Source organism: Chaetodon trifascialis, chromosome 11 (assembly GCF_039877785.1).
Source record: "Chaetodon trifascialis isolate fChaTrf1 chromosome 11, fChaTrf1.hap1, whole genome shotgun sequence".
NCBI lineage: Eukaryota > Metazoa > Chordata > Actinopteri > Chaetodontiformes > Chaetodontidae > Chaetodon > Chaetodon trifascialis.
In genome coordinates this window covers 10594107-10621311 of record NC_092066.1, presented here as the reverse complement: position 1 = coordinate 10621311, position 27205 = coordinate 10594107, and the positions used below count along the sequence as shown (strand labels likewise).

At 39.5% G+C, this 27205-nt stretch overlaps 3 protein-coding genes across 6 annotated transcripts in view; 1 reads left to right on the top strand and 2 right to left on the bottom strand.

Annotated features, from left to right (window-relative positions):
- Positions 1-3874, top strand: part of sntg1 (syntrophin, gamma 1) — a 30384-nt gene extending 26510 nt beyond the window's left edge. The window contains exons 18-19 of the mRNA XM_070974452.1: positions 1785-1895; positions 1999-3874. Of these exons, the coding sequence (XP_070830553.1) occupies positions 1785-1895; positions 1999-2181 (294 nt within the window). The 3' untranslated portion in view covers positions 2182-3874. The remainder of the gene's footprint in view (positions 1-1784; positions 1896-1998) is intronic.
- Positions 3875-5521: 1647 nt separating this feature from the next.
- On the bottom strand, positions 5522-21662 carry pcmtd1 (protein-L-isoaspartate (D-aspartate) O-methyltransferase domain containing 1). Its single transcript, XM_070973278.1, has 6 exons — positions 21418-21662; positions 12844-13300; positions 12245-12347; positions 11400-11571; positions 8657-8780; positions 5522-8292 (listed from the first exon to the last, which is right to left on the bottom strand). Exons 2-6 carry the CDS (start codon positions 13148-13150, stop codon positions 7919-7921), a joined length of 1080 nt encoding a protein of 359 aa, XP_070829379.1. The 5' UTR covers positions 13151-13300; positions 21418-21662; the 3' UTR covers positions 5522-7918.
- A 3957-nt stretch (positions 21663-25619) lies between these two features.
- The window catches only part of st18 (ST18 C2H2C-type zinc finger transcription factor), a 40301-nt gene continuing 38715 nt past the window's right edge, over positions 25620-27205 (bottom strand). For all 4 annotated transcript variants that reach the window (XM_070973275.1, XM_070973274.1, XM_070973277.1 and 1 more), the window contains one exon: positions 25620-27103. In XM_070973275.1, the coding sequence (XP_070829376.1) occupies positions 26963-27103 (141 nt within the window). In that variant the 3' untranslated portion in view covers positions 25620-26962. The remainder of the gene's footprint in view (positions 27104-27205) is intronic.

The window sequence follows — 27205 nt, the reverse complement described above, 5'->3', positions numbered from 1 at the left end:
CTCAGGGCCCAGTGAGATGTTACACAATGGCTTTAGTTTTTATAAATATAACATTAAAAAAAAAAAAAAAAAAAAAAATCTTAATTTGAATTTATAGACCAAGGATGACAGCGCTGAGATGTGTATTGTCTTACACAATTACTCGAATAGCAGTGACTCCCTGTCCAGGCTGTAGAGACCCTGCATTAAATGGGTATGCAAAATGGAAAAAATGATAAAGCAGTGACTGTATTATAGTCTGTTAAATAATTGAGACATATAACATGTAAAGCACAACATTTTTATATATGATAAGGTTTTTGATTCATGTGGTAGCGCATGAATGATTGGCAGAAATTATGAATCATCTGAAGCTGTTAACTGCATTTCTGCTATGATGGAAGAACTATTCAGATCCTTTAAAAGTAGCAGTACCACACTAAAAAGTACTCCATGTACTTGAAATACAAGACCAGCATTCCAGTTTTGCTAAAATTTGAAAATCATAGGACGACCCATGCACCATATTAATGCTGTTAATCCATTGTCCATTCAAATAATTTGCCCTACCCATAATTCTTAGAAAACAAAACTATACAAACAACTAGCAAAAGCAAATACAACATCTATGTAAACAAAGTGAGTATCTAGAATTAATCAAATTCTCAGAGGCAACAGTGAAGAGCTCTTACAGTATCAAAAGTAAAAGTATATCATTACACAGGAGAATGGCTGCTGTCAGTGTTTTATTATTATGTATTATGTAATATTGGATTTTTATTGATGCATTAATGTTTAAGCCTTAGTTTAATGCCATAGCTGGTTGAAGTGGAGCTAATTTAATTCATTTATACTGTTGGCTAATTTAATCTACAGCAACATGCTCTATAAAGTCAGCTATAATATAATCTGTAAAGTAACTAGCATCTGCAGCTGTCACATAAATGTACTGGAGTACGACATTTCCTTCTTAAACATAGTTAAGTTGAAATATAAGATATAAGACACGGGAGCATTGCCCCTAATTTCATTAGTTACAGGCCACCTGCTTTATCGCAAAACAATAACCGTGAGTCTCATGAGAGCGTAACCCTATGAGGAAACACGAGCAGCACAGAGTATCTCCGTGTAGATACAGATATAATATTGGGTGCTTGACACGAGGGAGATGGTGATATCGTCACCTCTGTCACGGTGAGCGGAGTCAGACTGGGTTTTAAAGGAAGGTGGAGAGGTGACACTCATGAATATCTGCTCTGATTTCCAAACAAGTTTCAAATATATCACAGCGACGTTTCTCGCGTGTGGTATGTTAAACATGATTTTTTTATGCCGTATTAATCACACTGGTGTTACAGTTATTAGAACAGTGGCAGGAACAGTTAGTGCAGTATTGCAGTATGTAGAGAACAGATGCATATTCATGTGCACAGCCCGGCCAGCTGTCTACCTGAGGAATCAGTTTGGAAACTGACTGTCGTCTGGCTCGCTGTGCAGCTTTTGTTTATTCAGTTCAGCACTAATTGAATCACTGAAGGAAGCTCTGCTATTTCAGGTGAAATTGCTGTGGCTTGTTAAATTTCCCAGTGGCAAAAATAACAAGTTTATATCTCACAACGACTGGTATCTGGTTGATCTGCTGACGTGCCCCATTTCTCACCGGATCCGTGTGGATTTTAACCAGAATTATTCATGAAATATTGACACAAGATGGAATTCACAAATTGCATTGCAGTAAATAAAGATTTTAAAGTTTGTATTTTAGTTGTTTAAAGTGAGCTTCCTATAATCTTTGTATGTTTCAGGCCGTGCTGTGGAGATACAAGTTCTCCCAGCTGAAAGGATCATCGGATGATGGAAAAAGCAAGATCAAGTTTTTGTTCCAAAATCAAGACTCCAAATCTATTGAAGCAAAGGTAAATTCACTTTGAGTGGTATTTAATGCTGCATTTCAAAAGTTTTTCAGTTTCAAAACAGCAATTTTCTAGAAAATGTTGCGTGCTGATGTTTGTCTTTCAGGAGCTGGAGTTCTCAAACCTCTTCGCCGTGCTTCATTGTATTCACGCTTTTTTTGCTGCCAAAGTTGCTTGCCTGGACCCGATGTTTGTGGAGAGCCAAGGCACCGCAACTACCACTGGATTCCCTTCTCTTTCCAGTATCTCATGTAATTCACAGACACCTAAACTCAAATACGCCACCTGACAGTCGCTGCCCTCCCCAGGCGCCTTCTAAAAGGACGCTGGACTTAGATGCGACCGTGGCCTAAAATGCTCAAATTATGACAGCTGCATCCAGATGTGGAATAAAAGACCTCTTTGGGAGTGATATACTTGATACCTTTCAGATTTCTGGAATATTTGTGGACCTAAACACGAACCTCTACTTTGAGAAACTCCCCCAAAACACACTGTGGACACAAAATGTGCGATTCAAAGATGTTTTTAAGTGAATTTGTCCTTCTCTTGATCCTCAGACATCCTTATAATCAACACATCACAGAGAAAACCGCAGTTCTTTTCCTAAGAAGTCTGCTTTTCTATGTCATTTTATTCAAGATTGAAGATTTTGAGTTCAAACAAATTAGATTTTGGCCTTTTTTGCTCCACATCAGACAGTCCATCACTTGAACTTCTGCGAGGATTTGTCTGGACACTGGATATGATGACATAGTATGATGACGCTTTCATTTCCATTGTTTTGTGTGTTCTTGAGACAAAAACTTTTTCCAACATTCATACTTCAATTAGCGGTAAAATTGATTTACCACTGGAGTGTAATTAGAGATGAACGAAGAGCCAAATGGCCGCACCAATCAGATCTGAATCCGACACAGAGGTTTTCTGGCAGCATCGATGGACAAAATTTATGCTTTAGATCAATTTGTGTCCAAATACACTGAGTTACCTCCTTTCTTTTTCTCTTCACAAGACGTATGCCCACAGGTTGAGGTCAGAACAGCTATTTCCTGGATTTCTGGTGAGAAAGGCTGTTTGAAAGTGCAGTTTTTATTGCATGGATGACGAGTGACACTTTGATAATCAGGTTCACCGTGTACACGCCCATAATCCGACAGTACCACTCTAAACATGATTAGAAACACCTTCCATCATGTTTATAGCATTTTTCCCCCCAAAACTTGATTATGTAAATAAACACTGACATTCAGATGAACTCAAAGAATGATCAATTATTGCGATTACTTGAGGGATTACTCGTAGGGATTATAACATTTGTTAATTTGATGTGCACCAGGGACGACTAGGTAGGTAGCTCATAACCTCGTGCTCTCTCATCATTTACTCTACGGACCAATTTAAAAGAATAACATCAGCTATGGTGTATTTTTGGAATATTTTATCTTTTGTCTGACTTCAGCTTGTAAATATGATAACGACTATTCACTGACAATGAGAAAACAGCGTGAGGACAATAGAAACACGTAGTGTCACGGCCTCTACAGGTTTGACATGCCCTTATAAACTTCACTCTGTATTAAACTGTTTATAAATGCAGCAGAGTGACAACTAAACTATTCAAAAAGAGTTCAGGTCAATTAGCACAATTAGTCATGCTCTTACCTTCCATTTACAAAGCAGAATCCACACAGAAGAGGCCCATGGGTAAGTAAACTCTAGAGGATAGTAAATTAAATGGGGTCAGTAAAGTGCTTGGCACTGTGCGTGCTTGTTAAGCTGACATGAGTGTCTGAGGGAGACTAATGGTGGTGCAGTCTATGCAAAGAAAGTCTGAGTGATGCTTTCGTGCTTTAAAATTATCTTGGTTGCATACCCTATAACACAGGATCTAGAGAGTGAGGTTTATTTTATTTTTTGCAGATGTTTTATTAACAAATATGCTGTGTAATAAATTAATAAATAAGAACTTTTGTAACATGGCTCAGCTCGTGGCTGGTTTTGTTTTTCACGTGTGGATTTTACGTATGAAATCCAGTTTACCCAAGAATCAAATGACTCTCAGATTCAATTCAATTCAATTCAATTCAATTCAGTTCAATTCAATTCAATATTGAATATTCCTTTATTAGTCCCACGAGGGGAAATTCCAATATACAGCAGCATCAATAAAGTGTATAAAGTATTAGAACAAGTGCAATGCAAATTCAAAACAAGTGTATATACAAGAGTGGGATAAAAGAATAACGTCATCCTAAGAAACTGTAGATAGTATTTACAAATTGTTATGCACTGATTATTGCACATTATTGCATTATTGCACAGGTTATTGCACAGGTTATAAAATATAAAAAACTTTGTTTTTGACAGTGATTTTGCACTTAGTGTATTCACGATATGTAAATGTAAGTATCACTTGGCTACACTTAAAGGAATAATTGGACATTTTGAGAACTGCACTTGTTCACTTTATTACTCAGATTTGGATAAGAACATTGGAACCATGTTGTGGCGATTAGCTTAGCTTAGCACAAAGACTGAAAATGGCGTAACAGCTAGCCTGGTTCTGTCCAACAGTAACAATATAAATAACACTAATATAATCTGATAAATTAGCACATTATCTCACTTGTGTTTGATCATTACCTTGATGGCACTTTGGCGCACTTGCATGTGCTATTTTGATGGATTTTTTTTTACACTTTTAAACTGAAGAATAGCTTCAGTGTACTAAAATTGTCCAACATCCAGATATCAAGTAATATAATTTAAGTTTAATGATGTTAAGTTGTACTATTCATATGTCATTAATACGTTAAGCAGAAGAGCTTGAAACCTGCATCTAATGAAAGATGCTATTGAGTTGGTTTAGAAGAAAAGTATTGATTTCTGGAGTTTGAATCACACTAGAGACTCAGTCAGGATATCTTTTCTTCTGCTGTTTCCATTCCAACCATTCACTCAAAATCTGTCTCCTTAAATGACTCATGGGCAATCAAAGTCTGTTTGTGACCCTTTTAAGCTCAGTGAATTCCGAGTCTGGAACAGTAGCTTTACAGTTTCATATTTCAGAAAATTCAATATTTTCCAATAAATTCAAGGAAAACTGATTTCACACAGCAGCTCCTGTTTCCATCAAACCATCTGTTTCCTGCAGGCAAAGGTCGAGGAGTTCTGTCAGACATCAAGTATGTTAAACTAGAAATTTGTTATGCATGGAGTCTTGGGGTTTATGTGCAGGTAAGGGTCTGTTTACTTGTGTCTGGCTGTCAGATGAACGAGTTACAGCTGCACCGGGTAACTCAGAGAGATGAAACTTTAGTTTATTAGTTTATCACACTCACACAGCCTGTTGCTTAATATTTTCATGGAGCTGCACAGGCTTTCAAACAGCAAATGCATCATCCATAAGTTGATCAGAGAAGCCTTCTGTCAGTCTAAAGTAGCAGTGACAGTAACATAAAAGGTCATCAGGAACATGCCAACAAGTGGCACTTATATGACTGTCGCTGCTTCATCCTGATCTGCTCGCGGTGACGACTCATTCCACTCTTTGGCCACGTTGGATGTACTTGGGGAACCAAATAAAACACTAAACAGAGCCGCTGCAATGATTAGAAGAGGCGTGGTGTGACTGTGACCTTTATTTTTGTGCCAAACATTTACGGAGAAACAACACATTTTCAAAAATGAACTGCACACACTATGAGGAATCAACCTAGGCCTGATCAGCTGCAACAGAACTGTTTTGGCTCCTGACAAATTAACTTAACAGAAAAGCAGAGAACTCGTTATGACTTGGTCTTTACTGGGTGCCATTTTTGTAGTCAGCTCTCGTCCACATTAAACGTAATCACAGCAGTCCCATTAACTTTGGTGCAAGGCGTGACCTGAGAGTCGAGGTTGTAGGTCCCCTGCTTTCAGTACTTAATGCGCTCTCTAATTAGCAATTACATTTTAGATAATGGTATATAAACTGTTGCATGCCTGTAATTGGTCATGTGAATTTTAATGGATACCTGGCAAATCAAATGGGACTATGTTGTTATTGGTAATTATAAAGTGAGAAATTGTTCCATTATTGCTTACTTGCAAAGCTTTCTGATGAATGTAAAAAAAAAAAAAAAAAAAAAAACATTACAGAAAATAAATGTTACCTCTTCACACACAAACTACTAATAGAATAATCACCCCCGTTTTCAAACAAAATATTTTTCATTACACCAGAACAAAATGAAGACCTCTATAGCACTAATATATCTTATCTATTTAACAGACAGCAGTGGAGTTTTGATCTACAGAGTTCCCAGTGTCAAGATACAGTACAGCAACAGGGCGCTACGACAAACCAAATGCAAATTAAACTGTATGCAGAATCATATGATAACAGTACATATATATCACCGTAATATTGAATAGAATTAATATCAACAACATTCAACTCAGCTTTTGGAATACTAAATTATGCATTCAAAGTAAGATGAAGGAAATTTCCAAGTCTGTGACGATAAAAGCATGAAGAAAAAAAGTGTGACATCTATCCGTGATGTGCTGTTTGCTTTTTTTCACTGTGGAATGTTTTTGTAGAAATATACCATTTGTCTGGGTCAATTTACTGTGCCAGCAAACTCACAGAAGTCCTAATGTGATGGGATACGTTGGCACTTAAAAGCCATCACTATCAGGGAGGTTCTGCAAGCAAATTGTACTTTGATTAAACAGGATTTTATGTTACAAGAAGTCCAGTCCACAGTACAAATTAAGCCAAAAAAATGGCACCTTTTTTTTTTTTTTTTGTTTCCTTTTCTCCACTTGAGGACTGCAGAATAAGGTGCTTTGATGGACACTTCGACAGTCCAGGATACAAAAGGCTTCAAAATCCTCAGAGATTCTGATTTGCATTGTCTTTGATAAAAAAAAAAGCGCAGTTCTATACAGAACTTGAGATTTGTCTCAAGGCCATCTAATTGATTCTTCTTTTTTTTTCTTATGTCAAACATTTCCAGACTTGATCACCTGGGACATCACCTCCAGTGACCAATCAGAAGATGCGAAGCAACGTCAGGAACACCCACCACATATACAGTATATGCATGCATGTACTCATTAATGACTAAAATCCCCATGTTACCAGTCCCCTCCTAAAAAAGCTGAACAGGTGAATCACTGAACACCCGTCATCAGCTTTATCATTATTTCTGGTATGATTCATTCAACTAATGTACTATTTGCATCGAGAAGAGAAAGAAAAGCATGGAGAGGAGAGGGCCTGCAAGACCTTGTCACACTGAGCAGGATGTCAGCTGCTCATACGCAAAGTGAGAAAACACAAGTATGAAAGCACCCTGTAGAAAAAGTTACATCGAAAGGTGCCCTGTAGAAAACATTATGAACCAATCTAGTCTCTCAATGATCTCTGACAATAGGAAGGTACAAAACACACTGACCCAAAATGAAATATCACGAAGAGTAACGACACAAGAGTCCCATTCATGATTTGATTATGCATCTTACTCTTGAACTCAGACTGGGAGGATGTGGCCTCATTTGCCTTTATGTGTTTTTTTTTTTTTTGCTCTCTCCAGCATCACCAAATCATCCGACACTGATAGTAAGTTAAAGCTTCTAAAAAAGCTGCAATAAAAGTCTTCATCTTAGCATGATCACATTTTAACAAATATAGTAAGAACTTTGTTTTTTATACAATTTTCAATCCGCACACTTGTGCAGAAATCCTGACATTGTGATAAAATCTGAATCTCAAAACGAGGGCTGCTGAAACTCTGTTCGTTTAGTTTTCTTTTTACATGGTTCTTTTTTTTTTTTGATATACAAATCAAAAGAAAATGTCAACAAAAACTAACAACTCGTGACAATCATAACATTATTATCCAATATTATCATTGACGCCTCTTTCTGTTACAGTTCTGTCATCAAGATTTAATGGAAATAATGCTACATTTGTACTGAAAAGGGTGAAGAAAAGCATCTCAGCAGGCGCTGCACCCATTAAAAGTGGATATCAGTCATTTCTCTCTGTAATACAGCAAATATGCTTTCAGTGACTCAGGCAGCGGCAAAGCCAATATTTGGTCTCTCAACATGTTCACTTGCTTGAGGATTTCAATGTCGCCAACGTCTCTTTCCTCCTCCTCCTCCACTTCCTTGTGTTCTTCCTCGGGGTGCTCCTCCTCCTCGCTCTCCACCATTTGAGGGATCAGCTGGTTGCCTACAAAAACATAGGTGTTGATGCGACGCCGCCGGCAGCGCCTGCGTTTGCGCTTCTGGGGAACTCTTTGCACCATCCCCTTTCCCTGACTGTCCTCGTTGGCCAGGTTTCTGAGGGTGCGGCGGATGTAGATCCGAGACAGATCCTGAAGGCTGCGGACAGTCACCGGGGCTGAGGACAAAGAGAGACGACACAGTACTTCAGGGCGATGTGCCACGGAAATAAGAATAATCCATATAGCTGCACCGGGCCTTCAACTAGGTCAGCATAAACAAGTGAGACTGTCAAAGAAGAAAAACTGTGTCTCAGTATTTCAAGGAAAGATTTGGCTCTATGGAGCAGCTGCAAGGCGAGCTTCATGTGTCAAAGCAAATACTGCTGTAGGAAACGTCTCATCACATCACTTTGTATGTGCTGCCTGACTTTAAAATATCGCCCGCTTTACACATCACGAGCAGTTAGGCATCATACTGTAACAGGGAGACTGAGGGTTTCTTTGTTGTGTTTTGTTGGGAGCAGCGGCTGGAGAACTTACGCAGCTGGACAGTGTCAGGCTTCTCTCCATCAGCTCTGCTCTGCTGGACCAAAGGGGCAAAGGACACCGCCAAGATGTTTTTGCTCTCCCATGTGCACTGGCCAGTCCTGGTAATCTGGGTCAGCTGCATTAAAAGACAAAACCTAAACTCAACACTTGAACGCTCATGAAATATGAAACACTGTGTATTATTAGGCAGCAGAAACTGAAGGCTGAAGCTGCAGTTTCTTCAAAATGTATTTATTTTTTCAGCTGGTGATCTTACGTCTTCGTTCCTTATTGTGTTTTTGTTAATTTGCCACCTGAACAGAGATGATTCTTAAGGGAATGTGTCTTTTCTACAGATACCAGCAATACACTGTTCCAATTATTTGCATAGTCTTTGCTTATTAAATAACATGCGCACATCTAATGATCTTCTCCAAATTCCAGGTGTTCATTATGGTTGGCAGATGTGCAAACACTGTGTACCCAGAGAAATATAAACCATGCCCCTGGAGAAGAAGCAGGCCCTCCTTTAGATTTGCATATATGCTGTTATGTCAGATAGGTTCATGAAACATTAACTCCATTTCCACAGTTGATTTTTATATGAACTGATTACTGCCAGTGGGCTTAAAGAGCCATCTGACAGCATCAAGACAGGGAAGACAATTGTGTCAATGCTGGACAAATTAATGGACCAGACACGAGGGATGGGCAATAAAATCCTTTACCACAATACATCTAAGTTTATATAGTAATATGGATATATATTGTCTTTTTTCCCCCAGAAATCCATTCGGACATTCATACTAGATAAAACAGAAAAGTCTGTTTTTGACTAATGCAGCAGATTGAAAGAGCTGCCAATCAAAATACTTTATCACACTGAAGCCAAACCATACAAAATAAGAATAATTGGAATCTTTATTCAATCAGGTAGTCTCACTGAGATCAAGAAGAGGGAGAGTTCAGCAGAAGAAATAAGATAAGACGACCAAATCGCATACAGACGCCGTGAGAAACAACGATAGACATCTCTGACAATGGCCCAGAATTAAAAGTTTAAATTCATCCAATCAGACGAGACTTTTGATTGCAAAATTCTTCCACTGCCATCAATCAATTCTGCCCAGAATGTCCTCATACCACCAGATATATGAAAGCAAAGAAAATCTCTAACTGCTGCAGCTAATAACTATTTTCAAAATCATGATGATGCAATTATTTCCTCAATGAATCAATGACTGGTCCGTAAAACAAACAGCCCTTCAAAGGCACTGAAGGCGACGCCTTCGAATGCATTGTTTTGTCAGACAAAGAAAAGGAAAAGCAGCAAAGCCGGAGCCCTTAAACGTCATTAAACACTTTTGTTTAAAAAACGCCTTAAACGATGATTTAATTATCAAAAGAGTAGCCGATTAATTCTGTCGACGAATCGTAGCGCTTATAGTCTGCGGTGCGTCGTCCTATGGCTCGCCCCGACCAGACATCTCATCAAAGTGTCTGCTGGTGTGAGAAGTTAGCCTTCAGCAGATGACAGATATCTGGTGGCTCGGGCCATAACAAGTAATTACCAGTCCACAGTGTGACAGTTATCAAAACACAATTAAACGAGGCTGTGGACTCATCATGCGTGGTGATAAAGTGAGTGTATATCTTGGTAGGGGGAGGTGTAATGGCTCGGGGGGGGCATTCGAGTGGCACACAACAGGTCCATTAATATGAGCTGATACCGTGTACGCCTTGAAGCAAGATGAAAGTTCATCCATTCATAGCCATCTTTAATGTACTTCATTCAACACAATAATACTCACTGTCACTGCAAGGTCTCTGTTTTTTCTTTCAACATATCCACAGTACAAGTAAACATTTACATTTACAGAGTTTTGATTAAGGCTCATAAATGCGACATGATCAAGGTAGGAGTAGTTCCTGAGCAGATATATGTTTCTGAGGGCGTCGACCAGCACTGAGTGCTGAATGATGATCTATATCTAAAGGTTATATCAACATACAGAAGATGGAGTTACCACATGACCGCCCTGCCACGTCTTTGGAGATTATCATGCAGTATGTCAGCATTTCCGAAAAGCTCTATTCTCCTCGTACTACAGCGTGATGCAGCTCTCATGCTGTTTAGATCTCTGATCAACACTACGTTCAATTATTCTCTCCGCCATGAATCATAAGTGTGTAGGCTGCGTTCCTTCTTACTAATGCCTTCTGTGTTCCTTCCAAAAAACACAGCGAAACATGTGACTGGTTGAAGTGTATTTTTCTCTCTGAACTGCCTTCAGAGTACACTCAACAGACAACATGAAACATCCAAATCTCGGGTCTCAACGTTTAACCTCAGTCAAACTTTGCATCTCTTCGGCTCGGTTTTCTCTTTAAATTGGCCACAGTCCTTCACTGCGAATCTGTCGAGACGTCCTCCCTCCTGGAGAAGGTACCTGCCAACCATTTCTTCCACCGACTTCCCAAAATATTCTTAATGCCCTCTTACATGCCCCACGGTCTGTTCACACTCACACATCCACCGTTTTAAATAAAACATTTATTTATACAGCCCAGTGTGTGCTCCCTGCACGGCTGCTCAAATCCAGGGGCAGTTGTGGCTCAATAATGCATGTGAAGGTTGCATAACCGGCCACGTAGGTCAAAGCTATTTCACCTCGTTTGCCCTCGTGTGTTAGTATTTTGAATAGCAATCATGATTTGTTGATTCTGTACCAGTCTGACGGCTTGAGGGACTTACCTGATCCTCTATTGGCATCACCAGAATGCCTCCAACTTTGAGCAGCACTTTCATGTAGTTTTCGTGGTCCTTCTGCACCCCTGCACCGCAGTAAATGCGATCATATTGGTGGCTGTCTGTCGAGATTTCAAGGCAATTCCCCACCTCAAAGACGGGTTCACAGAACTCAAACCTGGGGGAAAATAATAGCAGGTACAGTAGATAACACAGATCAACATAGACCATTTGTGAGCTGTGACAGAATTATTATTATCATAAACAAATCAGATGAGTGGAATTAGAGAGATTTAAATGTATTTAATTTGCAAAACAAAGCCCGGAGGTCCGCAAGAGAAAAACTGGCAGGTAAAACTAGTTACTAGTGCATGTGGTTTGAATACATTAAAGTTGTGCTAAAGGAACAGTTTGACTTTTTTGGCAAATTCGCTTTCATTTCGAGAATTTGCTGAAAAAATGTGTCTGCTAAATTTAAGACAACAGCCAGCAGCTGGTTAGCTTATCTTAGCTTAGTTTAGCTTAGCAGCAAGGCAGGAAACAGATGGTCCGGCTCTGTCCAAAGGTAACAAACTCCACCCATGAGCACCTCCAAAGCTCAATGTTTGGGTATGAAATACAGAAATGGGATATAACATTACTTAGCTTTAGGCAGATATGGCCTTCAGACTGAACCAGGCTAGCTTCTTCCCCTTGTTTCAAGCTTTTATGCTAAGCTAACAGCTGATGGCTGTATCTTTATCATTAAACACACACATTTCAGAGTGCCACCAATCTTCTCTCCATCTCTTGGCAAGAAAACGAATCAGCGTATTTGCCAAAATGAAATATTCCTTTAAAGCATTACTTACTTATCAAAGCTGTCACTATTCTTTATGAAATCATCCAGTTTCTCTCTGGCGTATTCAACCACGTCCTTATGGAGCTCAACTCCATGGTTCACACCAAAGGGCCCTTGGAAAAAAAACAAAAACAACAGGAACATTTTTTTTTTTTTCATTACTCACCTCCTATTATAGCATCCCGTAGAGCTGAAACAATTAAAGGATTTATCATTTGATCCAAAAATAATAATATGCAACAAACATGAATCAAATAGTCTAATTTTCTTGCAAAATGTCAAAATGTCAAATTTGAGGATTTGCTGTTTGTTTTATGTGAGTGTAAACTGGATATTCTTTGGTTTTCAACTGTTAGCCAGACAGAACAAGTCCCTTTAGGAAACTGCGATGGGCATCTTTCACAATCTTTGACATTTTTTCAGCCAAACAACTAAACACATCAGGAAAACTGTCAAATTAATCATTGTGGTCCTATTATGATTGATGCTGATTTGTAGGCACACACTGTACTTTCATCGTAAACCTGTTTATTGAGATTTTCCAGACCATCTGTGCTCTTCCCACACATGAAACAACACAGCTGCGAGGAAAGGGTACTCTACGCTCACCTATGATGAGGCCAACCATTGTGCTCAGGTAGCCGGTTCCACTGCCCAGATTGAGGAAAGAAAGTCCTGGCTGGAGTTTGAGGGCCTCCATCACCTCTGAGTATATACAGGGAGCAGACAGGTGTATGTTGCCATGCTTCCACGCCAAGTCTTTGTAGGCACTGTCCCGGTAGCCGTCCAGATAGTAGTCCCCGCGGTCTATGGCGCGAAAAGCCTGCTCAACTTTTTCCGTGCGAATATACTGGGCCTCCTTCAGATTATCAATGAGGTCGTCATTGTCCTCCCCGGCGCTCACGGCTCCCCCCATGGTGCAAAGAGAAGAGAAACACAGGGGCCGAACTCGTGATCAGGATGAGTGATTCCTCCTCAGAGTGGCATGGAGATGAACGGCGGACTGAAGGATGCTGCTGCTGTGACTCCTCAGACGTCAGCTCAGACAACGTTCATGTCCAGTGACCTGAGAAACATGACATAAAGACGTTATGGCAACGCGCCAGTCAGGGGACACGGCATCCGGCCAGATCTACACGTACAGCGCAGATTTAAGACCCTGATACAGGAAAAGATTTATTAATAACTGGGATTGATGTAAAATTAACAACTGTGAGAGAAACGGGCTGAAGAACGAACGAAAGCATAAGGTTACAGCCGTGTTTTTCCAAATAAATTTCCTTCAGGATGGAAACATCAACAATTTATGTCTCTCAACGCCTTTGTAACGGACTTAATGAAATATGAATGAATATTTATTGCGAACAATAAATTCACCAAAATGTCATGTTTGAAAACAATCCAATAACACAACATTAAGGCATTTTAATTTGATAACTTAATTTATGGCCTCATTCGCGCAGCCACAAGATTATTATTTTGCATGTCGCATTACCTCCGCTGCACAGATTAACCCTTTACAATAACCTACAACCTTTACAGGTTGTTTACGCATATTCGACATATACTGGCTTTTTTCACAACATTTTTTAAGTCGAAGCAGGAAGAGCGCAGGTGTAATTAATAACCTCCATTCGATTTAGGGCCCTGGTGTAACACACACCGGCTTGATGGAAAAGAGCCATCATGACCGTAATTTGTGACGCCTGCGATTTCCACATTACAAAATATGTGTTGTGAAAAAGCTCTATTTGTCATGTTAAAGGGGGCGTACAAAATGAAGTATGAACTATTTTCATCATGTGTTGATGTAATGTATCACACAGACAAACGTCCTGCGCAGAGCTCTACATGGAACGTTATTAGAGCTGAAATGATTAGCTTAATTGATTAGTGAAAGCAACAGAAAAGCATTCTTCTGACTGATGGAACAATGCCAAGAATTCCCTCACATATGAACATTTGTTGGTTTTCTTGGACGTCTGGCTCCGTAAACTGAATATCTTTATGTTTTAGACTGTTGGCTGGACAAAACGAGCAGTCTGAAGACGTCAGCATGGCGTCTGGGAAAGTATTTTAAAGACAAAACACATCAGAAAGTAGCTGGCAAATACATCAATAATGGAAATAATCATTCGTTGCAGCTGTAATGTTTTAAAAAGAAAATGAATTTTCTTTTTCTTATGTCCAGAGGGAGGTATTCTGTAATAGACAGTTGACTTCAAAGGGATAAAACCCTCTATGATGGCGCATTACTTTATACTACATAATCAATACTGATCGTTATATTTACTGTTCCTGGAAAATCTACCAAAAGAACTGTTAAATAACCAGCAGTAACCAGCCAAGAACGTTTATTGGTTACACTGAAAAAAGGTGTATCATCACACTGATGCAAAACCATAAAAAGTCTATATCACCATAAATCCATCCTACGCTTTGATTTCTTTTGTCCACAACACAGCAGCCAAACACACACAATGATAATAAAGATTAGCTACCAGAAACGGTCATAAAATCGCTCAAGGCAGAAAAACGTCGCCCAACCCGAGCTAACATGCACGTCTTTTTTGGCGTTGGCCAAGAAAGACTTTTATCTATCTTTTCTTCTTTCTTTCCCCTTGTGAGGCTCCAACTAATCATGATTCTCTACATTAATGTTTGGTCTATAAAAGACCAGCGAACAGCGAAAACAGTGATGTCCATCACAGTATCGCAGAGCACAAGCTAACATCAGCAAAAGTTTGGTTTTCTCCAACAAACAGTCAAAAATATTCTACATACTGGATCAAGAAGACGGAGAAAAGAAGCCAATTCTCACATTTGAGAAACTGGAGTTGGTTTTTGGCTTGAAACAGTGATTTCAATGATTCATCGATTCTCAAAATAAACTTCTTTTTGACTGATCAGTGGTTCCCAAACCAACCCCAACCATACTTTACTACTACAATACACTTCTCATGGATAACATCAGCCTCTCTGGAGTCTGTGTCAGGAGGAGGAATAATCTGGTAGGTGTGTCTTTTTCCGGAGTTTCTCCAGGAGTTGTGGGTCTTGGCGGAGCATTGTGGGGATTTGCGGTAAAACATGGAGTAGACTTTTGAGTTGTCTTTCTTTTTGTAGTGGTGAACCGTGCTGGGATTTGGCCCTTTGGTGAACTACTAGACTAAATGATTAATCATTTAATTAATCGTTGCAGGTTTAATTCTAGTGAGTGAAACACACTCAATTCTAGAGTGAAACAGTCTGACAGCATATGAAAATCACTCTTTTGTTAAACTGCTCGCACCTAATGTCCACACTACAGCCTGAGAGTGTAATGAGGGGTCACAGGCGGACATTTCCCTTCTATTTTTAGGGTACACAAGGCAAAAAAGGAACCAAGGGGCCAATTAAAACACACACAGAGCTCTGGTGGTTTCAAAGTTACTCATATTGTAAGTACTAAGCTACTGGCTTTACTGTGTAATACTGAACTCTTGAGCACCACATCGCAGCAATAAAGAGGAAACTCCGAACACATGGTGGTCTTTAAACGTTTTATAGATGCTTTGATAACTAAAACGTCTCACACTGGCACAGGGTGAATGGGAATAGCTGGAGACGCAGCCAAGGGAGACAAGTCTTGAATTCCCTCTCTGCCTCCTCAGCATCTCCACATCTGACTCAGCTAATACAGATTAAATTCAGAGGTGACTTTGTAGTGGGAGGCCTGGTAAGCTAATTTTCCACTGGCACTTTGTCGCAGGCCAAAAAAAATCATTGATTCGCTCACCATCACTGATTGTACAGCAGTGTATCTTTTATCCTAGCTTTTCTACCCTCTCTGTAATACATAGTCCTTTGACTTGAACGCAGTTGAAAGACAACATAGGAAAATGGGTCAGGCGAAGTATTCGACAAGCAAACTGCTTTTGGGTACTGCTGTACAGTCAGACCGACGATGAGTCTCCAAACAGGGGTCATTATTCACCCACTCCTTTAAGACGAATCAGAAAGGACCAACTAGGTAATAACATTTGTTGTAATAATAAAGCTAGTCCTGCACCAAAAAATAAAATGTCTCTTTGTAAATGGGAATCTATTCATAAAACACACACACACGGTATCCTGGCTTGACCCCTGGTGTGTTTAAAAAGTGCATCAACGCCATCTCAGGTCATAACTGGCTGCTACGACCCGGTTAGGGACGACTCACGGAGGCACGCTGGATGACGACATGTAACAGATCTTCTGGCAACACAAGATCAAGTCTAGCGCTGTAACTAAATACCAAAGACGTGTGCAGGCAGCACACCGGGATGTGCACAGCAGTGTGCACAGGCAGCGTGAGGTAAACTGATAATCCTCATGGTTACCTGCATTCACAGTCTAAATCCAGACTTTTATCAGGTGCTTTGCAGCTCTGTCAGCAGGGCAAATTCTACCTGTGTGATAAAGAATCTGTATAAGTAGAACAAAATCATGTGAATCAACAAATCTCAGAAGTCACAAGTTTCACGTTTGCGATCAAGAGTGCGCAGAATTCATTTGTGATGTTGTAATGACAGATTACAACATTTGTGATTTGCAATGACTTGTGTTTCAAAGCTGCAATAGCCATGAAAAATACATTTCTGATTAATACTTCACAACGGGCTGTGAATACGCACATCCTGTCTGCGAATTTACATTTCCTTAGGTTGGTGTGTGAATGTTTTGTCCCGTACTCACTGCAGCTAAAATGTGAGCACATTAGGTTCACGTTGAAGGATAAGACAGCAGATGAAAGAGTGGAGAGGGCGTAATTAATGCGACCGAGCTGTGCGGGAAATTCATTCAGCGAAAATTTACACGTTTGCAAATATGTTCAAACAAAGGTAATTTCATAGACGTGCTTGTGTGTTTTGCATCAGTGGTACCTGAGGAGGACATTATTATTGAAGTCACATTCAAAATAGAGTATTCCTCTGCGACAAGATGAGAGTACAAGGAACTGAAGTGCGTACTGTGGGAGTGAGATGAAAAACAGAAAACACCTGTACATTGTATTCAGGGTAAAGCAGGGAAATGACTGTGCCTGAAATGTGTTCAGGGCAGTAATGAACCCAGAGCAGCGATGTCTGCAGGCAAAATCGACGTCATAAAAATCATAAAACATTCTGATTGAGGGTGAAAATTTTTCATTATGAATGAGGACAATGTTAATCACCTGCAGCGACGCCCTCACAGCAGAAATGATAAGTTTGTCTCCCCCTTAAGAGAGATGTTGTGCACATTTACGCACAAGGCGCAGCAGCATGAATTCACAGATCAGGCGAGGTGGACGCCATCGGCCTTGAGACTGATTCTCTATTAGCCTCGCTTCATTATGCTATTTTGCCTGCCGTGTTGTGTGTTGCGTTCAGCGACCACTTTTTTCATTGCTGAAAAAAAGTAGTTGCTTTTTTCTATTTCTGAATTGCCTAGTTGGCTGGATCAAATGCTCTTGCGGGCCACATATGGTCCTGAGTCTGAAGGTCCCCCACCCCTGGTTTTTATTACTAAAGCAGATGAACTAAGAATAATACTATACTAAGAATATTTTCCATACAAATATAAAGGTCTATTTTCAAATCTGAAACGGCCCCAGCTCTGGGAAGGGCCATGTTGGTCGATCAGTCAGCTGGTCCAAATGAATTTGATGGCTGCCTGAGTCCTCATCTAGTGGCACCAGCAGGTCACATTTCCACTTGTCCCACTCTTTGTTTCATGACATCATACCTCAGAAACTAACGAGCCACTTCCCATTAAATCTGCTCTAGATATCCATGGCACACGGAAGATTTTGGTCATCTCTTTGTCTAGCACTACTGTTGCACTGAAATGCCCAGTTTTACATAATATACTTCAAAATCTGAGAGGTGGAATATGATGATTTTTGCTGAATATGTTCATTGGACCTCGGAGGATACATCCTTTGGTTCTTGATGACCTACTGACCCCTCCTCCAGTGTCCAGGCCCAAAGCAAACCTTTACCCATAATCTCTTATTACATATTTATAACACACTGTAACAAGTTCACACTTCCAACAGGAAGCTGCATTTCATTCCCCCCGCCATGACCTCAGGCCTCTTTTACACTTCTATTAAAAGTTTGGGGGTCTATTTCTGATTTGATGTTGCAGCATGTTGCTGTGTGTTACAAAGGCCAAATGTGTACTTCCTGACACACTGGTACAATTGTCCAATCCTGTGAGACGGATTTCTTTTTAAAGCACTATATAAGGCCGATGTCTACTTTATACTTGCTGTTACAGTGTTATGTCTTCATTTCCAGTTGCAGTTTTGGGCAATGTTAGCGGTAAGACCATATAAAGACTCACTATAATGAATCTGCCTTTAGTACCATCCTCAGAGTAGAATCAACTGAGAACGACTGCCATGCAAGGCTCTGAACATCTTGATGCTCAGCAGTGGATAAAAACCTTTTCATTTAGGTAACAATATGGCTTTTCCTCCGACTCCATCCCCAGGCTAGTGTTAGAGATCTTATGGTGCTTTCAGACTGAATGAAAAGTGTATTTGCATCGCTTCTTATTTATGCAAGTCTGTCCACCGAACTGTGTTAATTAGCCACAAACAGCCAAAGGATGTGACAGCCGAGGCTAACAACAGGAACCGGCTCCATGCATGTGTGTGTTTCTGTGAAAAACCTCAGATTTTCAGTATTTACCAGAACTCCAGTTGTTTCACTGATTCTCCTCTGGACCCTCTCCTCTTTGCTCCTGTTGTCTCTGCATATTCATGAAAGGAGCTCACACAATTTTAGGATAAGCAGGAATTTTTGGGCATAAAATAAAACATTTTTAACTCAAGCAGACGTGTCTTTCCCTTGATCTGTGGGACCTAAATGAACCTGCAACGCCTCTAAAGTTCACTTCACTTTCAGTCTGAACACACCTTTAAGATGGTGAAGATTTTGTCCATCTAGTTATGCATCATCTTTCAGATATAGGGATGTGGAATGAGTATGATGGCATCGCAGGCTGCCAGCAACCATACACTTCAAGTGTTGTTAATTGCGGTCAGTTTGCCACAGACGTGTGCATTCAGCCGGGGCTGAAGTCTTTTTAAAGCAAAAATTCATTGGTTCCAGCTTCTGAAATGTGAGTATTTGCTAATTTTCCTTGTCATATATGATACTAATTGGGTTTTGGAGTGATGGAAGAACAAAATAAGACACCTGAAGATGCCACTTTGGGCCCAGAGATAATATAATGGGTTCTTTGTTGTTAAACTACTTTCTGATATTTTATAGACAAAAATATTACTTGAGAAAATGTCCAGAAGATTATTTGGTAATTGTTAGTTGCAGCTATCATGTAGATGGTTCAGAAATAATGATTTTAGCTTTTCAACTGTGAGAGTCTGCCTTTCTTTGTGTTATGTGACACTTAGCCGAACATCTTTTTTTGAACTGTTGATAGGACAAAACAAGTAATGAGATGACATTTCCTTGGGATTTAGGAAATTGTGATGGGCATTTTTTAATTTTTTTCATATATACTGTATTCTGCAGATAAATCAATACTGGCAATAATCATTAGCTGCTCCTCTGATCTTCTTAACTGTTTCTGCAGCTGTTTCCTGCAAGTGTTTACTCAACTCTACGGTATTTTGTGCATTGCTTTCTAACGTGGCTCATTTAGAAACAACTAACCAGTCATGGAAAGTACTTAAGTACTGTTTTTAGGTAATAGTATTTCCATTTACCATTTTCTGCTAATATATACTTCTATTGAAGTACAATTCAGAGGGAAACATTGTGCTTTAACTCCACCACAGAGAAATGAATTGCACTGTATAATTATAGGTTAAGATAAGACTTCATTGTTCCTGGTAGCAAATTTACAAGCTACCCAGCAGTATGCTAAGTAATTTAAACGAGCTTCACCGTAACCAGCTGCAACAGTAAAGTGTACACATGAATATATCAATAATTATAACCCCTTAACATAATATATACAATTCTGAAATGGCCCATTCAGCATAATGAGTATTTTTGCTATTGGTACTTTAAGTATATTTTGATGCTTATACTTTCGTACTGTTTAGATTTATATTAAACTAATGCAGGACTTGTGTTTCTACACTGTGATATTGCTACTTTTATTTAAGTAAAAGTTTGTGTACTACTTCCATCACTGCAACTAACATAAAATCAGGCTGTACTTATACAACGGGGTGTTTCTATTTTTCTGGCCACTCGTACATGCTGTGACGTTCACAGATGTTCCTCAATCCCCACAATTGACACCTGATGAAGCCAATCAGCGCGCTAACCGGTCACGTGCTGCAGTTGCCACACAGACGGCAGCCTGTCAGCCAATCAGCTGCCCGAACACTTTCATCGCACTGCGCGTGTGACGATGGAGCAAAACAACAACAGCGTTTTCATGAAACGTTGTCGGGCGTTATTAATCACGTCTGTTTCTTAATAATGCCCGTGCACACCTGTGAGAAACACACGGCGAGTCAAGCATCCGTTACACAAGCTGACAAATACTAACACAGACCGTGTGTTTGTGTGCATTCACGCAGCTTTTGTTCCCACTTGGCGACCAAAACGCAGTTGCTGGCCAGCTCTCTGCAGTGCGATTAACCTCAATCTTTAGCAGCGACTAGCTCAACCGGTTTGTTAAGGAGAGGCTGAAATATCAGCCCCGCAGCCTAGCAGGTTTTGCTGCGGGGAAAAACACCACCAAACAAACAAAACAATAACATAACACTGACATGTCGGAGTCTCTTCCGCCTGATGATGCAAACAATTGAGGCTCCTGAAACCCGCAGGTACACACATCGCTAAAATGTGTGAATGTAGCAAACGTTGGGCACGCTGACAAGTCAAACGACGGGTTTAAATGGTGTTGATTGCATAAGTTAGCATCCAGTGCCGGACATCTCGCCATCTGGGCTGCCAGTGAACCAAGCTAGCGTTAGCCTTTGTGGGCCTGAGTGCGCCATCATCAAAACAGAGACAAAGCAGGTTAGGTAAGCTCGGCTCTTTATGCTCCCGTTACACAGCCAGCGAACACACAACACCGCTAGCATAGCGTGTCACATTTAACAAAGCTAACAAAACGGTCACGCTGCCCGCCGCACAACCTGGATAACTCACAGACAAAAAGACAGTTAGCGTCCAAGAAACTAAAAATACTCACAGTGCCGTGTCGCATTAACTCACTCCGTGGAAGTGGATGTGCAATGCGACGGTCAGTGACAGCGACTTTCAGACGATAACAGCCCCCTTCAGAGGCTAAGAGCGAGCTAGTTCGCCGAGCTAACGAGCTGGACGGGTGAAAAGGTAAAGAAGTGACGGCGAGCCGTTGTGTCGAAGTGGGAGAAGAAAGAAACAGCTGAGAAGAGGATGTAAACACAGGTCACGTGGTCTCCAAATTTTGTCGATAGAGGGAAGCACTGTTGCTCACATCTATCTATCTATCTATCTATCTATCTATCTATCTATCTATCTATCTATCTATCTATCTATCTATCTATCTATCTATCTATCTATCTATCTATCTGTAGTTTTTTGTGTACATGCACTTTTTGAAGTATGTTTACTCCTTAATTATATACATACTCTAACTTATTGCAGTCTATCAATCAATCCATACAGAATAATATACATACAGTACAATAACAAGGGCTCTTTTTACCTGTGTACATATACTGTACTTTTACATGTGTGTTTTAGAGGCAGGTGTAGTTATATTTTTAATTAAGCAGTGTGATTGATTGCACTACAGAGGCAATGACATCCATTACTGAGACCAAATGTTGTTGTCAAATTGGAAATTAGTGTTATTATTTTGTCATTTTCCACCTGAAACACTCTTGACTCCTTTCAGCTATTTGAAGTAAAGAGCCCTCACCTGTCAATCTGCAGATGAAGGGCAGCTCACAAACGCACAGAGCAAGAAACAGTACAGGAACAATATGGCCGGCCCGCTGCGACAGGCCTGCTTATTATCATTTCCTTTAACAAGAGAGTACAAAATTGGAAAGATCGTGGAAAGCTTCACCCACCTTGTAACCTCACACAGCTCCCTAAAGGAAAGGCCTAAATTTAGCCTGCAGCTGGTTTCTGGCCTGTTGTGGAAGTGTGGGAATGGATGATCACCAGGTTTAATAAGGAAGCAGTAGCGGTCAGCAGACACACGCAGGTCTGGGCTGAGGTTTCAGAGGCCTCCGCTCAGCTGCTCGGAGGAAGGTTTTGTGTGCAAGATGTGCAAGAAAACTTTCAAACTGATGCAGCATTTATCCAGTTTTCCGTGTCTTTGCTCAGGCCGTGGACGTGTTTCAGAGATGCAGTTAAATGCTGCTGAGGACTGAATGTCTGCTACACTTTTCTGCATTCATAGCAAGGGGAAAGTGGTATTTCTGCTAGATTAGATGCTAAAGTGGCTGGTAGAGTAGGACAACTTGACAAGTCCATCAGCTTTGCTCATGTTTGATTTCACGTGAATATTTTCACTTAAATACCTGAACACTTTTTGCAGTGTGAGCGCTTGCTGTCCTCAAAGGTGAAGTGTTTGTTTGCTTCCTCCGTCGGTGGTTTCATTGCATAACAGCGACATATTCAGCCCTACTTACATGACCACAAAATACACAGCGTTTCAGATTGTTTATCGTCAATTCAAGTTGTAAGTAATTTAATGCTGCACCTTCTCACCAGGGATCATTAGTCGTGTTGTGCACGCATAACAGGCCTTACTAATGAACACCACTCCAAGTATGTCCTGTTTATAGTGTCAGAATTATTATGTGATACTTGAAGCCAGAGCTGTAGCCAGGATTTTAGAAATACTGAGGTCAGGAGTCTCACAATGCTGAGAAAATTTTGACTCTGAATCTACCAAAAAAAAAGGCCATAAAACATCAGATTTTGAAAATTATTTTCATATTTTATGACAGGAACACAATGCTACTTAGCCCTTTTAGTCTGTTTTAATTATTAAATGTAACTTTTAATGTGTCAAAATAGTCCAAATTTAAAGCTCACGGTAAGCTAAGAAAACATCATATGTGCAGTAACTTGTCTAAACTCTTCATCAGATCATTAGAGTCCTGAATGAGGACATGACTTCAGTGTCCTCAGTAGGAGTGAATACTCTAAATAAAATATTTAGAGTATTACTTTAAAAAACTACACTAACACATCACAAAAACCCAGATTCTGGATTTGCTCGCACTTGCTTCCTCCATCAACCTGAATATTTTGCAGCCAGCTGTATTATTAGACAAATGTAAACAGACAGTGTTTACTACAGCAGGGTTAGCTAAGGTCACACCCCAGCAATGTGTATGTGACTGTCGAGCTACTTTCTATATCTGCACCCCACCGCCAACAATCGCACCGTCTGCACATGGCATATATGTTACAGGAAGCCAGGGCGAAGTGTAGCGTGGTGGAAATGACGTCTGTGGTAGCGCTGAGCCAAAAGCTTCATATTCTGAGTGCTGTGCTTTGGTGTGTTATCGGGTTAATACGCTGCCTTTGTTTCAGTCTCACCTCGCACATATGCTGACTTTTTTATTTCCAGCTAGAATGAAGGTCAGTGAATATATCAGAGATACAGAGATTAGAATATTTTTTGGCTGTTTTTTTCTTTGTGTAACTTTCACCATCATCATAACAGCATTGCTGCAGATGATAAACAGGATGAAGAAGTTTACAGAAAAGGCCGCCTCTGTTTGACTGCTGATCCATTAGAAAATATCTCTGAGAAAAAAAAAAAAGTCTTGGTTGTGTTTTTTGATATTACTTGTTAATTGTGTGTTTTTTTTTATGCTGATTTTTAAGGTTTTGCTTATTTTCAGTTACACTTCCACTGGTCCTGTTTTCAGGTGTACTAAATTGGGTCAGCCTATTATTTATCAATTGATTGATTGAGATAAACACTTCAGTTTAGTACCTGAGCTAAGCAGTACCCTCTTTGAATTTGTGCCATGTCTGACTGGGGTTTAATAAAGTTATCTAAGTAGGAATTTGAACAATTAGTCGATTAATCTATGAGCTGATTGACATAAATTTCATCGGCAACTATTCTGATGGTTGATTGAATGTTTATGTTATTTGTAAAGTAAAAGTGAGCCAACATTAGCTCTGAATTATGAGGATCTGCTGCCTGTCTTTGTCTTATGTGATAGTCAACTAAATATTTTTGGGCTTTGGACCGATGGTCAGACAAAACAATCGACGGGAAGACAAAGGCTTTAGGAACATGTGATCTACATTTCTCACCATTCTGACATTTTATAGAACAAACAATTAATCAATTAATCCGGAAAGCAACTGGCAGATTCATTGATAGTGAAAATAATCCTTAGTTGCTGTAAAGATCTGTCAAGACGGGGGGATGACGTGTAGCAAAGTTCCCCAAATGAACTCGAACCCGCAACATTGCAAGTACGTGATCAGCATTACACCCTTTTATTTAATATCTAACCCCAACAGCTGTTGGTGCGCAGCCACAACCATCAGTGCAGCATCTTGACTTCACTGACCACTCCCTAATACTTCACATGTAATACCTAGGAATCACCACAAGGTGATGCTAATGCCAAAGGAAACTTGATACATGCTGCTGTCTGGGGTGACTGGGTTCATGTTTGACTGGCTGGAGCTTTGAGAAACCACACAACCATTTGAAAAGTTTATTTCTACCATACACAAACTGTACAACACAGCGCATATCTGTTTATTATGAAATAGTAAAAGTAATAGGAAGTTTCAATTTACAAACTACCTCAACTGAAAAAAGCATTACATTTTAATGTAAAAGAAAAGAAAATACAATACAATTTCATATCATACTAATATCGTTCCACAAAAAAGCATTTCACAATACAAAACATCAAATACTAACAGGGAAAAAAATAAATATTATTCACAAAACTTCCTGAGCAAACAATGTGTGGTATTGGAATTAAATATAAGAAATGATAAATAAAGGATTGTTAGGTTTAAAGAGTGCGATTCAAATTTGGAAAAGATTAAGATCCTTTAAAACATATTGAGTATTTGGATAAAATAGGGTCTTTTTTTCGGTAATTTGGCTCTTTTGCTGTTACATTATTTGTTTCTTTGAAATGTCCAAGGCTACATGTCTTTGACTTCATTTTGCAGGAAAGAAAAATGTATTGCTCAAACGAATTGCTGTCATTTTTCTCTCGGGATTAACTTCATGTAAAATTGAGACATGTATAGTACGCTGATGCAGTCTCCCGCTTCCCTCGTTTTGTTGAAGTCAAGGGCAGTGTGGCGAACTAAAAATACAAAATCATTAAAAATGCAAAAGTGCAATTGATGCAAACAAACAACTGATTAGCCAACAACTATCATTTGTCTATGTTTTCATTTCTTTTTTCTTTTTTTTTATCGTATTTAATGATTGAAACTGAAATATGAGTTGTAGTGGTAGTCAGCTCGGTTTTTGAAATAGCTACTATTCAAATCTGCCCCAAGCGTTACGAATATTCAAACTGTAAGACTGGTTGAAATATTAAGGCTTGTAAGCAGGTTAAGATAAAACAGGAGTAGATGTTGTTTACTTTTTTGTCTTTTTTTAATTCACTCCTTCCTTGTCCCCCTCTCCATGCTAGCAAAAGTTAAAATAAACACCAGACTTTTCAATCTCAGTCGTGATATTTCAAAACCTGACTCTGAGATTACAGCTACTGAGACAACGGTATTTAAACAGTCATCAGGAACATTTCCTCCTATGAAAATAATTGTACTGTATAATAAATTAGACACCATCCACATAATACTGTCCTACCACAAAACATAGTACTCGTATATTTTTATGGATTCATATACATTTAGGCACATACTATATGCACACTTCAAAGTGTGTGCACAGAAGGCAGTTTAATATCTATATTTAAAAAAAAGACATCTTGACAAAGTGGAGTTTTGATTTTTGTTGCACTCTTCTTGTGGCACGCGATGCAAAGCAGAATCTGACATTCAGTTCACCGAATGATGTTGCATTTTTGCTCAGTGTCACTTCCTGGTTGCATTCAGCTGTTATTGGTTAAGAAGAAAAAAGGTACAGTACAGTTGCATTGCATTTTTTTGATCTCAGTGTTCACTTTGTCTTACCATACATTCAGTTTCCAATAAACAAAGCAAAAGCAATGCTTAAAAATCTTGATGCTTAGTTTGTTTTGGTAGGTTTTTTTTACTTTGAAGGGAGATCCAACTTAGGGTCTAATAATAATATACGCTTTTCAACACTAGATGGCGAAAGTATGCCATGAAATTGGAATGTGCTTCTATGTAATTTACAATGTGCAGAAAGTCAAACAGATTTCTCAAATATTAAGCATTTACAATTCTAGAAATAAATAAAAATCAAGGAAATAAATACACTGATGAACAAATATAATAATAAATAGCGATAATATAAGAATGACATGAACACATACAGATTAAAATCAAGCAAACCATACAAAATAATTAAGTGCAAGAGGGGTAAAAATCTCACCAGGATAAACATATCAAGTGAATGCAGAAACAGTAAAAGCATTACAAATCTGGCTGGTAATTTTCTCAGTGCAGTGTATTTACCGGGAAATGCCAAACACATTTCCAAAAGCCTTGTCTTATACATGCAGCCAAGCCAGCACTCTTCAGTAAAATAGAGCTATCTAGTGCCATTATCCCAAGTCAAAGAAACCTCTTGGTAGCTCTACAGCTTAAACATGGATGCCCTTAATAGCCTGTTTGATATTATCCAAGAGGGCCTTGCACTCTGGAGAGTATTCATGCTCCGAGTTGTTGTACATATCAGTTAATGTGTTCACATAGGCTTCAAAATTATGCTCACTGATGGGTCCCTGCAACAAAAACATGTATGACTATTAGTGAAAACAGCACAGCAGAAATGACAATTTATAGAGAGTGAGATTTCTTCCAGGACAGGTTAGATATAATGAGTT